Genomic DNA, 15,935 nt, shown 5'->3' on the forward strand with positions numbered 1-15,935 from the left:
TTTGAGCTCAGTTGCTTTCATGGGTCATGTTGTGTCGGCAGAGGGTATTCAGGTGGATCCTAAGAAGATTGAGGCAGTTCAGAATTGGCCTAGACCTACTTCAGCTATAGAGATCCGGAGTTTCTTGGGATTGGCGGGTTACTACCATCAGTTTGTGGAGGGGTTTTCATTTATAACAGCCCCGTTGACTAGGTTGACCCAGAAGGGTGCCCCGTTTAGATGGTCAGATGAGTGCGAGGTGAGCTTTCAGAAGCTCAAGACTGCTTTGACTACGGCGCTAGTATTGGTGTTGCTTACAGGTTCAGGATCTTATACGGTATATTGTGATGTATCTCCTATTGGACTTGGTGCGGTATTGATGTAGGATGGCAGGGTGATTGCATATGCATCGCGGCAGCTGAATGTTCACGAGAAGAATTACCTTGCTCATGACTTAGAGTTGACAACCATTGTTCATGCGCTGAAGATTTGGAGGCACTATCTTTACGGCGTGTCGTGTGAGGTATTCACGGATCATCGGATCTTGCAGTATTTGTTCAAACAAAAGGAACTCAACTTGAGGCAGAGGAGGTGGTTGGAGCTATTGAAAGATTATAATATCACCATCTTGTTTCCTCCTGGGAAGGCCAATACGGTGGCTGATGCTTTGAGTAAAAAGTTAGTGAGTATGGGCAGCCTTGCGTTCATTCCAATCGGTGAGAGACCGCTTGCATTAGATGTTCAGGACTTGGCCAATCAGTTCGTGAGGTTGGATATTTCTGAGCCTAGTCGTGTTCTAGCTTGTACAGTCGCTCGGTCTTCATTGTTTGAGTGCATCAGGGAGCGGCAGTATGATGACCCTCATTTGCTCGTTCTTAAGGACACACTGCGGCACGGTGATGCCAAGCAGGTTATGGTTGGAGATGATGGAGTTTTGAGGATGTAGGGTCGTGTTTGTGTGTGTAATATGGATGGACTCGTGAGTTGATTCTTGAGGAGGTTCATAGTTCCTAGTATTCTATTCATTCGGGCACCGCCAAGATGTATCAGGACTTGCGGCAGCATTATTGGTGGAGGAGGATGAAGAAGGATATAGTTGCATATGTATCTCGATGTCTATATTGTCAGCAGGTAAAGTATGAGCATCAGAGACCTGGTGGTTTGCTTCAGAAGTTAGAGATTCCTGAGTGGAAGTGGGAGCGTATCATTATGGATTTCGTTGTTGGACTCCCACGAACTCAGAGGAAGTTTGATGCAGTTTGGGTCATTGTGTACAGGCTGACCAAGTCAGCGCATTTTATTCCTATGGCAGTTACCTATTCTTCAGAGCGGTTGGCAGAGATTTATATCTGCGAGATCTTTTGTCTTCACGTTGTGCCCATGTCCATAATTTCTAATCGAGGTACGCAGTTCACCACGCACTTTTGGAGGGCACACAGCGTTAGTTGGGCACGTAGGTTGAGTTGAGCAAAACATTTCATCCTCAGACGGTCGAACAGTCCGAGCGCACTATTCAGATATTGGAGGATATGCTCCGCGCTTGTCTTATAGAATTCGGAGGTTCTTGGTGTCACGACCCAAATCGAAGAGCCACGACGGGCACCCGGTACCTTACTCAACCGAGTACCAATGTAACATATCTTTCTTATCAAACTATCATTGGTAAATGGGCCAAAAGGACCGTCATGAGATAATCAGAATAAAACATAAGAGAATACTAGACATAAGATGACCCAACATGATATAGAAACTTATACATGTGACATACGAGCCTATTGGCGCGCCCCCTTTTTCCCTCCGCGGAGAGGAGTCCGGGTTTCGACATTCATGGAGGTTTAAAGACTCATCTCCTTTCGGGAATTGGGTATTGCGTTTTTGAAAAGTTGCCACCTAACGATTTTTAAGGTGTGTTAGGGCACCTACAAGGTTTATCTACAACTACGTTTGATAACTAGAGATAGGGTAAGGGCTTGAAATTATCCTAAGGGGAAGGTGTTAGGCCCCCCTCAGGATCCACTAGTGTGGTTCCCGGCCAGACAGTTTTTTTACTGAATTTGTGTAATTAGAAAATAGATAAGTAAGGACCACATAGCAGGGGATTTAGGTAGAAATACACAAGCGTTTGAAATGCGATTAATAAAAGCAAGGTTTTGAAAAAAGATATAATCTAAGCATGCTTATGAGTGTATAGGGGTCCTAGGTTTGTCTGTTATATGGATCACATCAGTACAATGCCCGGTAATCACTCCTTAGAAAGGGTCTACGCGTGGCATTAGCGCACCGATCATCATATCCATATCTACCCTTTCCCACCCGTGAAGGTAATTAAAGCGAGGTTTGGTCTCGATTCTTATTGCATGCTGTTACCCGTCCCTTCCTATCAGTCCCGGAGGTTAGGACCCCTATCCTATAAGAAGGAGGTTCTAGGCAGACCCTTAGGTTCAAAGGCAAAAAATACTAAAGCGACATACAAAACATATAAGAGTGCATCTAGGAAGGGGAAACATATAGGCAAGTAGAAGGCTCATGGATACCTCCGCAGATAATGCACATAGATAGCATGACTTATACACAGTTAAGGTCTGAATTTAAAATCTTAAAGCAAGGTGTTTGAGTGATAACATCAGAACCAGATTTATCACATGACTCCGAAAAGAAGTCCGAATCAGGTTTGCCTACTGATTTTAACAGTTGATGATTAAACAAAGGTTGTTCCAGTTTTATTAAGGGTATTACCTAAGGCTTGCCTAGGCGTAAAGCGATATGCAGTAGTTATTCTAATTTATTAAGAACAGTTTGGAGATTATTTTACCCTAAGAACATGCTGCTCTAGTTACAGAGATGGTCACCAATTTTATGCAGGGGCATCACAATATGAAAATTATTACTTTACTACCTTTTTGATGAATCAGTAATTAACTAGGCATTTTTAAACAAAATGCAAACAGGATCCTAGAACATGTTTTCTAATATGCACATGCGGATGACAGAGTTCTTAAGGCATGGTTGCTAGATGAAAGAGTTGCAGAATTATTAAGGAACAACTTCATGAGTAACAGTTTTTGTTTCATTTATTCGTCCTAGAAGCAAGATTTCTAAGTGATGGATACAAAGCATGGGTTAATGAATGAGATGCTGAAGCAGGAAGCATGAATCCTAAGAACATGGTTTCTAATGCATTGTTTAGGAATATAAACCTAATAACATATTTTCTACCCTTAACCATCATAGCATGCATATTCTCCCATCCCTTTTCACTAGCCACCCCAGTATTTGTTTACAAATTATTACAGACCATGTGATTGAATTACATAAACAGAAATGAAAAATAAGAGGTTACAACTATAGGAAGCCCGATTCTGACTTCCTCTCTGAGTTACGTAATAAACCACCTCAAATGCTAATACTATTCCAAAGCCATTCTCATACCTGGGTGTGTCAGAGTTCTCTAAGGACCTCAAGGGATCCCGGGCAGTGCTCACACCCAGATTGCATAACCAAGAGTAAGTGCAGTGTGGAAGGGCCAGCCCTTATGTGTCCAGGTTCAGAGTGAGCTCAAGGGTCCCAAAGCAAGGCTCACATAAGAGGGAAAGAACCTAACGATCTAATAGTGCATGTGAGAGTGCTGGATATAGACTCACAGGAGTTGAGTTGGAAATTAGTTTTAGAAACAACATGTTTGAAGTATGTTTGTAAAAACAGCATAAGGATTGCTTAGTGAAAACAGTTTTTTGAAAGGGAAAGGGGATAGGAGCAACAACAACACATGCAGAATAGGTTCAAATAGCAGTACAGTCTCAGGAGTTTCAACCAGGGAAGTAGGGGTTGGGGACCCAGAGGGTCCAAATTAAAACACATAATTAGTCATGAATCAAGTACATTAGAAGACATGCTCGTTGAAGGACATAAACAAGAACAAGTAAACATACTAATTACATTTGAACAAAAAGAGGGCAGAATTTTAAGCATGCTAAGTAAAGCAGTAAATAAAAGTGCAACAGCATGAGTCATTAAGTCATTGCAGAAAGAGACAGTGATTGACAACAAGGGAACACATAAGTTTGAGTTTCAGAATTTAAACTAGGGACATACCAGTTAGAGAAGCAAAGTGCAGGAAAAGAAAAGTAAAGCAATCAGATTTCCACAATCTAGCCTTGGCTATCAGCCGGCCAGACAAAGCAGTAGCACAAGTAGTAGAGAAAGAAAGAAAGTTTGAATGTGTAAGTGTGTGTTTTGAACTCAGCTGTTCGTGTCTTGTTAATGCAAACATTAGGGTATTTATAGCTTTAAAAACGAGTAGAAAAATAAGGTAACAAGTAAAATTTTAAAACAAATATGGAAATAATCACAATCAGAATCAATTAATACAAGTACTTCCCTTTAATCAAGGAGTTACAGCCCAAGCGGATACTACGGGGATAATTAAGGAAAGAGAATCAGTTTGAGAAAGATTGACTTTACCATATAAGTGCTAGTAAAAAGTATAGAGTAAATAATTGAGTCTAAGTACAAAATATACTTAATTTTGGGAAAGGATTCAGCAAGGTAAAACATCACAGTAAATAAAGGGAATCAATCAATTTAAACAAAACGAGTGAAACCAGGGGTTTATAAGAAAATATTTGCAATTAGTCGTGACTTGAAGAAATCAAGATCAATCAAGAAAGAATCATGATTCTGCACTTCGCCATATAAATAGAGAAGAAGAATGAACATGCAAGGCCAAACATATTGGCAAAAGAAGCAACCATGTAAACATACAACAGTAACAGGAGTAGGCTAGGGCTCAGTAGTAAAAGAACCTACTCGAAGCATAGTAGTCAACAAAGTCAAGCAGTCACATAGAACCAGAAATGAAGGAAACAGGCTAACACATAGCAACAGGTAAAGGAGATCTTTTTTTTTTTTTAAAAAAAACTCTCAGTAACAGGTGAGAAGAGTTTTAGGAAATTAGGGTTTTAACAATAGTCGAGTAAAAGAAAAATGGTAAGGACTATGAATCAGTCAAGGCAAACAAAGGAAAAGGATCTAACCACAAAGAACCCAATCAAAACAGGCATAAAAACAAATAAACAAAGACAGTTTCAGAACCGCGGATAGAACTAAAACACTTAGGGTTTTCAACACGATGAACTAGGTAGAAGAAAAAACATAAGAGAACCGTTTAAACATAGTAAAATCATAAGACAATACTGAAAATCAGAAGAGAAGTCTTTTAAAAGAGGTTAAGAAAACCCTAATCTTCGAAGACGAAGAGTTATTCTGAAAGAAATCGGAAAAACCTTTGAGAAGAACATCACAAAGTTAATGACATACACAGATCTAATACAGATCTGAAAGAAAATCAGAAAGCTCTTAAAGCTAGGGTTTCAGAGAATCCATAAAAATGAGAAAGACTTTGAAAAGTTACCAATCTAGCCGGAAAAGTCAAGGATCTGACTCAAACAGCCATGGATGGCCGAAAATGTCGCGCCCCCTTTTTTCCCTGCTCGCGGCGGAAGAATCGGGTTTATGACATTTTGGGTATGGGGCAACTCGTTCCTTTTGGGAACTGGGTTTTGCATTTTTGGAGAGTCACCACCTAATGATTTATGGTGCATTAGGACACCTTATTCAACTACAACTACGCTTTTGATAACCAGAGATAGGGTAAGGGCTTTAAAATTATTCCAAGGGGAAGGTGTTAGGCACCCCTCAGGATCCACTAGTGTGGTTCCCGGCCAGATAGTTTTTGTGAATTTGGTGCAATTAACAAGTAAACAAATAAGGCTCAAGTAAGAGGGGATTTTATTACACAAATGCTTGGAAATAAACAAAGTGTGGAAGCGCAATTATTAAAAGGCTGATTTTTGAAAAAGAAGTCAAAACATTTTTTAAGACAAAGAAAGAAAGGGAAGGGGGGTCCTAGGTTTAATCATAATATGGATCACAATGCAATACCCGGTAATCACTCCTCAAAAGAGGGGCTACACGTGGTATTAGCGCACCGGTCATCATATCCATATCTACCCTTCCCACCCGTTAAGGTATTAAAGCGCGGATTGGTCTCGCTCGCTATTGCATGCTATTACCCGTCCCATTCCTATCAGTCCCAGAGGCACTTAGGACTACTAGTCCTAAAAAGGAGGAATATTAGGCTGACTTGAAGTTTCAAAGGTAAGAATCAAAGGCGACATACAAAACATATAAAAGACTGCACATTCAAAGGGGAAGCAGATAAACACATAAGGCTCAAGTATACCTCCTCAATCAAAATAATCTAATAGCATGACTTAAACAAACAAGTAAGGTTTGATTCTAAAAAATACTTGAGGGAAGAGATCATTGTTGTTACAGCAGGCTTGGTCTATTACATGACTCAGTTAGGAAGCACGAATCACGCCTGCCTACTGGTTGTAGCACTTAAACAAATAAAGGAAGCGAGTTTAGTTTTTATTATTATTACTGCCTAAGGCTTGCCTAAGTGTTTAGGGGAACTCTTAGGGACATACATCTTATTACTGATTCTGAGCGTGGTCACAGCTTAAAACGAATGATTTGAAATCCTATAGGCATGCTTGCTAAATCGTGTTAACAAGGAGAGTTAAGCTTCTTAAGCACTGGTTCAGAAGAGACCGACTTTAAAATTATACTAGTTTCAATTTCCTCAGGCGATGGTATCTACCGTTGCTGATTTTAAACCTTATGGACATGATATCTAACATTGAGTATGAATAGAAACGAACCAGATTTTTATTTACTTGCTTTAGGAATCCATATAGGCATGATTTCTATGAAGGGGTACTGATTTTAATGACATTTGATTTTAACCATTTAGATCCTAATAACATGGTATCTAAAATGCAGAAGTAAGCATAACAACAGATCCTATAGACATGATTTCTATTGTGCAGAATTAAACATGCAGAATCTCAAGTCCTATAAGCAGGATTTCTAAATTGCAGAATTACACATGCAGAATCGGAAGTTCTATAGACATGATATCTAAATGCAATTTGGCTATGCAGAATTAAAAGTAGTCCTATAGGCATATTTTCTAACCTTGACATGCATAATTACCCACCCTTTTTCACTAGCCAACCCTGCTATTTATTAAAAATTATTACAAACCGGAAATACTGAATTACATCAGAACAATACCTCTTATCGAATAGTTAATAAAATCCTTCGCCGAAGCTTTGCCAACCATGCAATCGCTGATCTGCTCATAGGAGACATCCCCAAATATGGAGACTATGCGCCGACATCTTCCAACGTCGTTGCACGGGGTACAATTACTACGACATCAATAACCCATCCTGAGCCTGTGCTCATCCACCAGATGCACAAGTCCATTCACTCCTCGTGGACATTAACTAAGTGTGCGACAATATCTTCCAATTCAAAGTTATGTTGTATTCTTCTTCATATCAAGCAGCTCCTTTCCGTCATATCAAATCTCCCGCCGTTATGCTAGCCAATATTTAAGATTAAACTCGTAGACTCAATCACCGTCCACTAAAATTCCCAAATCCCTCCAAACTTTCCTCAATTGTGTAGTTATCCTGCCACTGAGTCCACGTGCTACTCTGCCACTCTCCCACTTTGGCCAAACCCTCTTCTTTAAGCAACTATTCGACTTCCGCTTCTTACACTTGGCCTTCTAGAAATTTAACCACCGCATGACACCTTCCACATGTCCTTCATCATCCTTCGCCGCTCCGCCGATGCCTTAGATGAAAAATCTAACTCAGTAGCTCTTGAGCCAATTGACCGCTACTAACTTTAAACCTCTCCGGAGGTTATCTCTTCTCGAGCCATCGACATTATAAACATCGATTCAATCCTAAACCATCGCACCCGGCGATCTCTGACAGCCGCTTCTTCATTGCTATCTTATAATATCCTGCTCCAAAGGCGAGTTGTAGAAGGTCTTAACACCGACAAACTTTGTACACCCAATAAGGATAACAACACTTCATCACATATGAAAATTCCACCACCCTCGCAAATACCAATCCTCGTTACTCCACCAACCCAAATCTGAACATTCTTAGCCCGATTGCCTTTCCCCTACCAGGAATAAAATACCGAATCTCTAAATCATGCACTGAGTAACCTCCCTTCTAGTCGTTCACTGCCCCGACACATAGGCAAGTATCCTACCATCACATCAATACCGTGCGACAACCGTGCATAAGCATCATGGCAACTTGTGCCTAGCCTCAGAGCTCTCAGAAGTACAGCTACTGAGTTGAAACGACAGAATATCCTTCCGCAAGGCGACGACAATAGTCAAATAAACTACGCAGGGAGAAGCATCTCGCGCCACCTCTGTAGTACCTTTAAAATTTCTCAATTCCTGATTTATAATAAGCGCTTCGCGTCGCATAAGATCGATTGGGAAGGAAATAAAGGCATAAGCCTCAAACGAATCAAATCGCACGATGAGGAAATCAAGAAGGGAAGTGCTCCTAACAGCCCTGTAGCCTCCCGAAGAAAAGTACAGATGTCTCCGTACCAATCCGCGAGACTCTACTAGACTTGCTCATGACTCGTAAGACCTAAGGAAACCTAGTGCTCTGATACCATGTTGTCACGACCCAAAATATACTAAGGGTCGTGATGGCGCCGGACACCTTTGTCAGGCAAGCCAACACTAAATAACTAGTAACTTCTCATTTTAGATATTTCTCAATTCGCTTCTTTTATACATTTAAATAATAAAGAATAAGTTCCGCTGAATAAATAATAATATCTTTAACACTTTCAAAATACAGAATAATCCCATAGACATCCCAGAACCCGGTGTTACAAGTGCATGAGCAATTACTAAGAAAATCGAATAAAGTACAATAACTGTCTGAAATACAAATTGGACAGAAGTAAATATAATACGCTGAAAGAGACTATACTGGCTGCGGGTCGCTTCGAGAAATGCAGCTCACCTAGTTCCCGTATCATCCATGCTAATACGCCCAGTAGGCCACTAGAAATACATGTGCTTGTGCAACAAAAATGCACAACAAGTGTAGCATGAGTACGAAAATAACGTGTACTCAGTAAGTATCCCGTCTAGTCTCGAAGAAGTATAGACGAGAGGTTGACTTCGACACTTACTAGTGGTCCAATAATGGTACACAATAATATAATAAATCGAGGATTTTTACAAACATGATTGTAATTCAATAGAGTGAAGCGAGTAAACCATCTTTTCTTTTATAGGAAATTCCCAAATTCCTTTTTTTCCCATTATTTATACATATATTCTCAAACCGAGAAGAAACAATATCAACTTCAATTAATTTCCAGGCAAGCAATACAAGCATGCACAAATCATGCTGAGGACGTACGGCCCGATCCAACAATATTTAAACTGTGCACTGCCGGAGGGTCGAATGGCGCAAACCATAGATTCATCTATTGTCCCGCTCGTGAATCATACATGCGACGTGGTCAAATATAAATAAACACAACAAACAGTCAATCAAAAGTTCATCAGGGAAAGATTATTCAAGGAAAAACAATTTGTCTTTTAAAAATAAAGAACGATGCCCAGTCTTTTAGAAAATCATTATACACGTTCAATATGTTTTAAGCATTTTTAAATTGACAAAAATATCTCAAATATTGCAAGCAAAGCATGCCATTGGGTCCTAGACTACCCGGACTTAAGCATAATAGTAGCTACGCTCGGACTCTCGTCACCTCGTGCGTACGTAGCCCCCCCACAATTAACAGCACGTATTCAATTAATTCTCCTGTGGGGACAATTCCCTCTTACAAGGTTAGAAAGGAGACTCACCTCGCTCCGAAGTTCCATAACCGGCATTCCAGGCCCTTCCGAAGACTCAAATTGATGCACAACGCTCCAAAACTAGCCAATAATTATGCAAATCCATTAATATATGCTCAATTACTCATAATAAAACCAGTTATAACAATTCCTAACCCCGATCAAAAAATTGACAAAAACGCCCTCGGGCCCACGTGCCCGGATTCCGATAGTTTTTTGAAGATAAAGTTTACCCATAACCTCACAAACTCAAATATATAATTTACTCTCAATTTCATGTCCAAAATCGTGGTTAAAATCCAAGAATATGAATTTTCTAGGTTTTTTCTCAAACCCTAAGTTTCTACCAATTTCAATACTTTAATCCGTAATAATACCATATATTTAACTCACAAGGGGTGGAATTTAACTTACCTCCTGTTTGATGATGAAATCCCCCTCTTCAAAGGCTCCAAAATCGCCCAACCAAGAAGAAAAATAGAGGATAATGGGCCAAATCCCGATTTTAAAGAACTCACTGCCTCCAGCACTTCCACACCTGCGGTCGCTTGACCGCTTCTGTGGTTCCGCAGGTGCGGCACTTGGCCCGCTTCTGCGATTCTCCTCCAACCCCCTCCACTTTGCATCTGCGCATTCTTCACCGCAGGTGCGGTCACGCTTCTACGGCGGGGCGACCGCATCTGCGGTTGCAGCACTCCCAGCCAAAGTCGCATCTGCGACCCTCATGGCCGCTTGTACGGCTCCGCACCTGTAGCCAAACCCTCGCAGGTGCGGTTACACCAGATACCAGCTGCTTCAATCCTTCATCAAATTTCCAAATTTGATCCGTTAACCATCCGGAATCCACCCGAGGCCCCCGGGACCCCGTCCAATCACACCAACCAGTCCCAAAATACATTACGGACTTGCTCGAGGCCTCAAATAATATTAAACAACGCTAAAATCATGAATCGACCTCCAATCCAAGCTTAATGAACTTTAGAATTTCAAACTTCTACATTCGATGCCGAAACCTATCAAATCACGTCCGATTGACCTCAAATTTTGCACACAAGTCATATTCGACATTAGAGACCTACTCCAACTTCTGAAATTGGAATCCGACCCCGACTATCAAAAGTCCACTTTCGGTCAAACTTCTCAAAAACTTCAAATTTCTATCTTTAGCCAAATGACTCCAAAACGACCTACAGACCTCCGAATTCACTTCCGATCGCTCTCCCAATACCGAAATCACTGTACGGAGCTATTCCAGACTCAAAATCCCAAACGGACACTAATAACACTGAAATGTACTTCAATCCAAACTTATAAAATTCCTCCAAAACTCCTAACTTCCACAATAGGTGCCGAAACGTTCCCGGATCTTCCAAAACCCAATCCGGACATACTCCCAAGTCCGAAATCATCATACGAACCTGCTGGAACCTTCGAATCCCGATTCCGAGGTCGTTTACTCAAAAATCCAATCTTAGTCAATTCTTTCAACTTAAAGCTTCCGAAATGAGAATTCTCTTTCCAAATCAACTCCAAACTTCCCGGAATTCAATTCCGACCACACGTACAAGTCATAATACCTGAAGTGAAGCTATTCAGGGCCTCAAACCGCTGAACGACGCGCTAGAGCTCCAAACGACCGGTCGAATCGTTACATATGGTTCTAGTCATTCGACCATCGGCAGTGCACAATTGACTTTTATGTTGGATCGTGCCGAACGTCCTCGGTGGTATTTGTGTGTGATAATAGAATCAGAATTCCTTATAATTCGTATGATTCATTGTTTGAAAGGTCACTTGTTTTAAATGAGGAAAGTGCCTAGTTTTATTAATTGGATGAAAGGATTTTCAGTATTATTCTTGTTTGAGCTTGTTGTTATCTACATACATTGTGAATTAAAATATTGAACTTCATATTATTATATCTACTGGCCCTAGTAAGTGTCGGAGTCGACCCCTCGTCACTACTTCTGCGAGTTCAGGCGAGATACTTACTAAGTACATATATGTATGTACTCACGCTACACTTCTGTACTTGATTGTATATGCTTTGAGGCAAGTGCATCTAGCCATCAGTTCGGCGCGTAGAGTGGATTCCTCAGCTTGAGACTTCCGGTGAGCTGCCCTTTGAGCCGTTCTGCAGCAACTGGAGTCTTTCTATGTCTTTACTTTTCCTGTCAATTTCCTTTCCAAACAGTAGGATAGTATGGTTTTGTATATTCTACTAGACTGCCCACAAACTTGTGACACCAGGTCTTGGCACACACATTGGTAGACTTATGATATTTTGGCTTGTTTTCATGATTGAGATTTGCATTTATTACTTTCATTTAAATATGCTTAAATTTTTAAACTTTAAATTTCTTAATCAATAATGGAAAGTTATCACGTACTAACTACACAAATGAGAACTTACTATTTGATTAGTGTTGGCTTGCCTAACAATAGTGTTGGGCGCCATCACGGGCTAATATGGGATTTGGGTCGTTACATTTCTTATCTATACATGTTTGAAGCATCTAAATCTTATAAATCCTTATAAGCTTTTAGCGATGGTAGAGAATTGAATAAATTGATAAAATATTACGGTGAATCTAGGTCTTATATTAGAGTCAATAGATAATTAAAGAGTGTACAATGTATTTAGTACAATGGGAAAAGGAAGGAAAGAATTTTGCCCGCCGAATTTTGAACGTCGTCATTGGTTTTACGGGGATTTTTCCAGTATAAAAAAAAAAAAGAAAAGAAATTTATAGTACTGGCTTTCCTGAAACTAAATTTCTAATTATGCCTATTTGTAAGAGGAAAAAATTTGATTATATATCCATATATTGGTGCTTGTACCAAATTGTATCTATTTATATATTTAATTAATAAATTGCGGTGATTTTATATATGATAACTGCCAATTTAATATAAATATTGAAATCTGTCATAATCTTGCGCGACACCAAAAATAGAAAAATAACAAAAAAAAAAGAATATAAATAAAAGCACCAGTAAATTGAACAAAAATATTGAAACATGTCCTAATCTTCCGCGACAGCTTGAATATTACAAAAAACTGAAAATAACTAAAAAGTGAATATAAATAAAAACATGTCATAATCTTCAGCGACAACTCAAAAATTACCAAAAAATTCAAAATTTAAAAAGATTATAAAATAAAAATAATGGTAAACTAAACTAGGATACTTATTCATCCATTTGCAAAATAAGGGATATTATCAAGAGAGTATCAAATACTAATAATCCTATAATAGCAAATCATCAATGGTCCGGGCCTGGTCCTGGAAATTGACTTGATCACTACAATATTGTAGAGGTAAATTTTGAAAATCTTTTGAAAAATGGAGAGTACAGTCACCACTATTATTAATTATCTAAATTTACTTGCCTCATAACATGTGAACACTAAAAAAATGAACTGGATTCATATCTATGAACTACCAAAAAAACCAAAGGCTTCAATATGTTGGAAAAACTCTATAAATACTAGGCTTCTGCATTACAAAATTCATATCACATAGTAACTCTTAGTAATAAATACTAGTCATATCATCATTATCCTTGAGAATGAGTACTAGACTGATTAAGGGTCGCAAAGGTGTTCGTCTCGCAAGGATAGAAAATCAAACTAATCGACAAGTGACTTTCTCAAAACGTCGAAATAGTGTCTTCAAGAAAGCAAACGAGCTTGCTACTATGACTGGTGCTGAAGTTGGCATCATCGTGTGTCCACAAGGTAATTACAAGCCTCATTACATTTTTTTGTCATCTATATATACATGATATACCATCAACATATATAACTTTTTAGCATAAATGTACATGCATCATCATAACTATTCATGCAAATCTAAGATCTTGAATATGATAATTAATTTCACGTAAAATTAAAGCATCATAAAAAAGAAGACTGGGTGTGTGAGGCGTTTAACAGTAGACAAACTGATTTCTCTCCTTTTACCCTATTTTATATTACTGATTTCTCTCCTCTTGCTCTATAGGTAGCAAGCCTTACTCTTTTGGTCATCCAAATATAAATGAAACCATCAACAAATATGTTGGCGAAGAAAGGCCTCCATCACCATCATCACCGGGCATTGATGACAAGTATGTCCAGATGTTCCGAAAAGCCAATTCTAGTGAACTTAACATACGACTCAATTCTCTGCAAGACCAGTTGGATTTTGAATTAAACTTGAGAAGCAAACTCAAGCAAATGAATAAGAGTGCAGAGAACCAACAAGAGTGGTTCAAGGGTCCTATAGAGAAGATGAACTACACCGAGGCTTCAATGTTGAAGGAGGGATTGGAAGACCTGCTCTTGAAGGTGAAGAACTATGGTACTGAGCGTGGTTATGGTTATGAAAATGGAAAGTGGAAGGCTGAATAAAAGCTACTACTAGTTTTTTTTTAATAATTGTTCGTGTTATTTATTTTTAAAGGTTAACCTTGGCGCAACGATAAAAGTTATCGCCGTGTGACTAGGACGTCACAGGTACAAACCACAAAATAACATTTTGCAGAAATACAAAGTAAGGCTATCTATAAAAGACCAACATGGTCAAGGTTTTTCTCTTTCCCAGCCGTATCCTGCACATAGCAGGAGTTTAGTGCAGGGGCTGTTCTAGTTAATCATTTTTCTTTGTCTTAGGGGTATTATGTGATGTTTTGGTGATATCTACTATGTTTGCGTAATAAAAAACATCATTATGATGGAATATAAGCAGAGTTATAAAAATGATATCTCAGTTTCAAATAATTTAAAAAATAAAAATAAAAATAATATAATGCTATTGTTTAAAAACCTAAAACTACATAACAGATCACAAATACTTATTATATTACAAAGAGCCAGAATAGAGTCTTCAAAATAATATCTAAGCTAGAGAGATACCAAAAAAAAAAAAATTTTAAAATCAAAAACTAACTTGAAAAGAATAAATTAAAGAATACAAAAAAAAAATTGAAAGAAATTAAGCATGAAGAAGGAAAATGCAAACGCGGAAGAAAAGTAAGAATTAGAGGCCAAACCTTTTTGTACTTTGCATTTTGCGGACAAAGGTCTAAAGTGTATTTGTTTCTCAATAAATGACAAAGTGAAAAGATTGTGAAATTAAAATAAACAATCAAAAAAATGTTGACTTTTGAAATTTTTAGTTTGAGAATTCACTATGAATTAATTTTTAAATATTTAAATTTTAGAAAAAGGATTTATCAAGCAATTTTGGCTCAAATTTGAAAAATTTCTTGGGGCTTATGCCCCAAATAAAGGCCTAGAAACAATGGGTTTACGCTTAGGCAAGCACCAGAAGATGGGTGCGCAGTGGCGGATCCAGGATTTCCAGCAAACGGGTTCAACATGCGAAGAAGTAAATGTACAAAGAACTCGGCAAAATAGTTTTTTTTAATAAAAACTAAAATACATTATTAAAATCATTTAGGATAAAAATGATGCTTTAAGCCCGAAAAATCTCTTTGAGGAAATAAATGATTTCAGGGTTGGTAAGGACCTTTTCGAAGGTATCCTCTTCTAATCTCATCACGCTAACTTGAATGATAGTTCCTAATTATATTCTTTCTTTTGGATCAATTTTTAAAAAATTCAAATCTACTCCTTGGCTTTGCTTTTAGAGGAATCAAGTTGTTCTTCTAATTGTTTCAAAATTTCTTCTACGAGAGGAGCAAACTTGAGAGGATAAACTTGATTGTGGCAATTTGAAAGATTGGAGAGTAAACTCTCTTTATCAAATTTTAAATTGGATAATCATATTAAAATCTGAATTACAACAATAATTGAATAAATATGTTTAAACTTTAATTTAAACTAGTATCACCAACAAGAATTAATATAGAATCAAATTAACTAACATCATGATAATTTCCTTGTAATTAAACTGAAAGATAGATTAATTAGCAAAAAAGACAATTTAAGTCACTAAAAATATTATGTAAACACAAATTAACGGGAAGTTGAGAACAAAAGAAATGGAATTGAATTTCTAATGGCACAACATAAGCTAATTAACTAAGAAAGCAATCAATTCATCTACTGAAAGTCTCGAACTGTAGAAAATAATAATTCTAAAGTATTATATATATATATTCCTGTGTGGTTTCGAACTCAAGACCTTCTAATAAATTTGATTAGTTTTGAGTTAAGTGGGTTCAAACTTTA

General features: G+C 38.2%; 1 protein-coding gene across 1 annotated transcript; it reads left to right on the forward strand.

Moving 5' to 3' along the window:
• Positions 1–13,327: 13,327 nt before the first annotated feature.
• Positions 13,328–14,150, forward strand: LOC109243752 (agamous-like MADS-box protein AGL61). Its single transcript, XM_019410734.1, has 2 exons — positions 13,328–13,496; positions 13,762–14,150. Exons 1-2 carry the CDS (start codon positions 13,328–13,330, stop codon positions 14,148–14,150), a joined length of 558 nt encoding a protein of 185 aa, XP_019266279.1.
• The last annotated feature ends 1,785 nt before the right edge of the window (positions 14,151–15,935 follow it).

Source organism: Nicotiana attenuata, unplaced genomic scaffold, assembly GCF_001879085.1.
Source record: "Nicotiana attenuata strain UT unplaced genomic scaffold, NIATTr2, whole genome shotgun sequence".
In the NCBI taxonomy this organism is placed as follows: Eukaryota; Viridiplantae; Streptophyta; class Magnoliopsida; order Solanales; family Solanaceae; genus Nicotiana; species Nicotiana attenuata.

Bases quoted from the DNA above. Each gene is read 5' to 3' on its own strand.
- LOC109243752 (XM_019410734.1), top strand. From the start codon at position 13,328: ATGAGTACTAGACTGATTAAGGGTCGCAAAGGTGTTCGTCTCGCAAGG. The intron at 13,497-13,761 runs GTAATTACAAGC...CTTGCTCTATAG, and splicing joins CATCATCGTGTGTCCACAAG to GTAGCAAGCCTTACTCTTTT.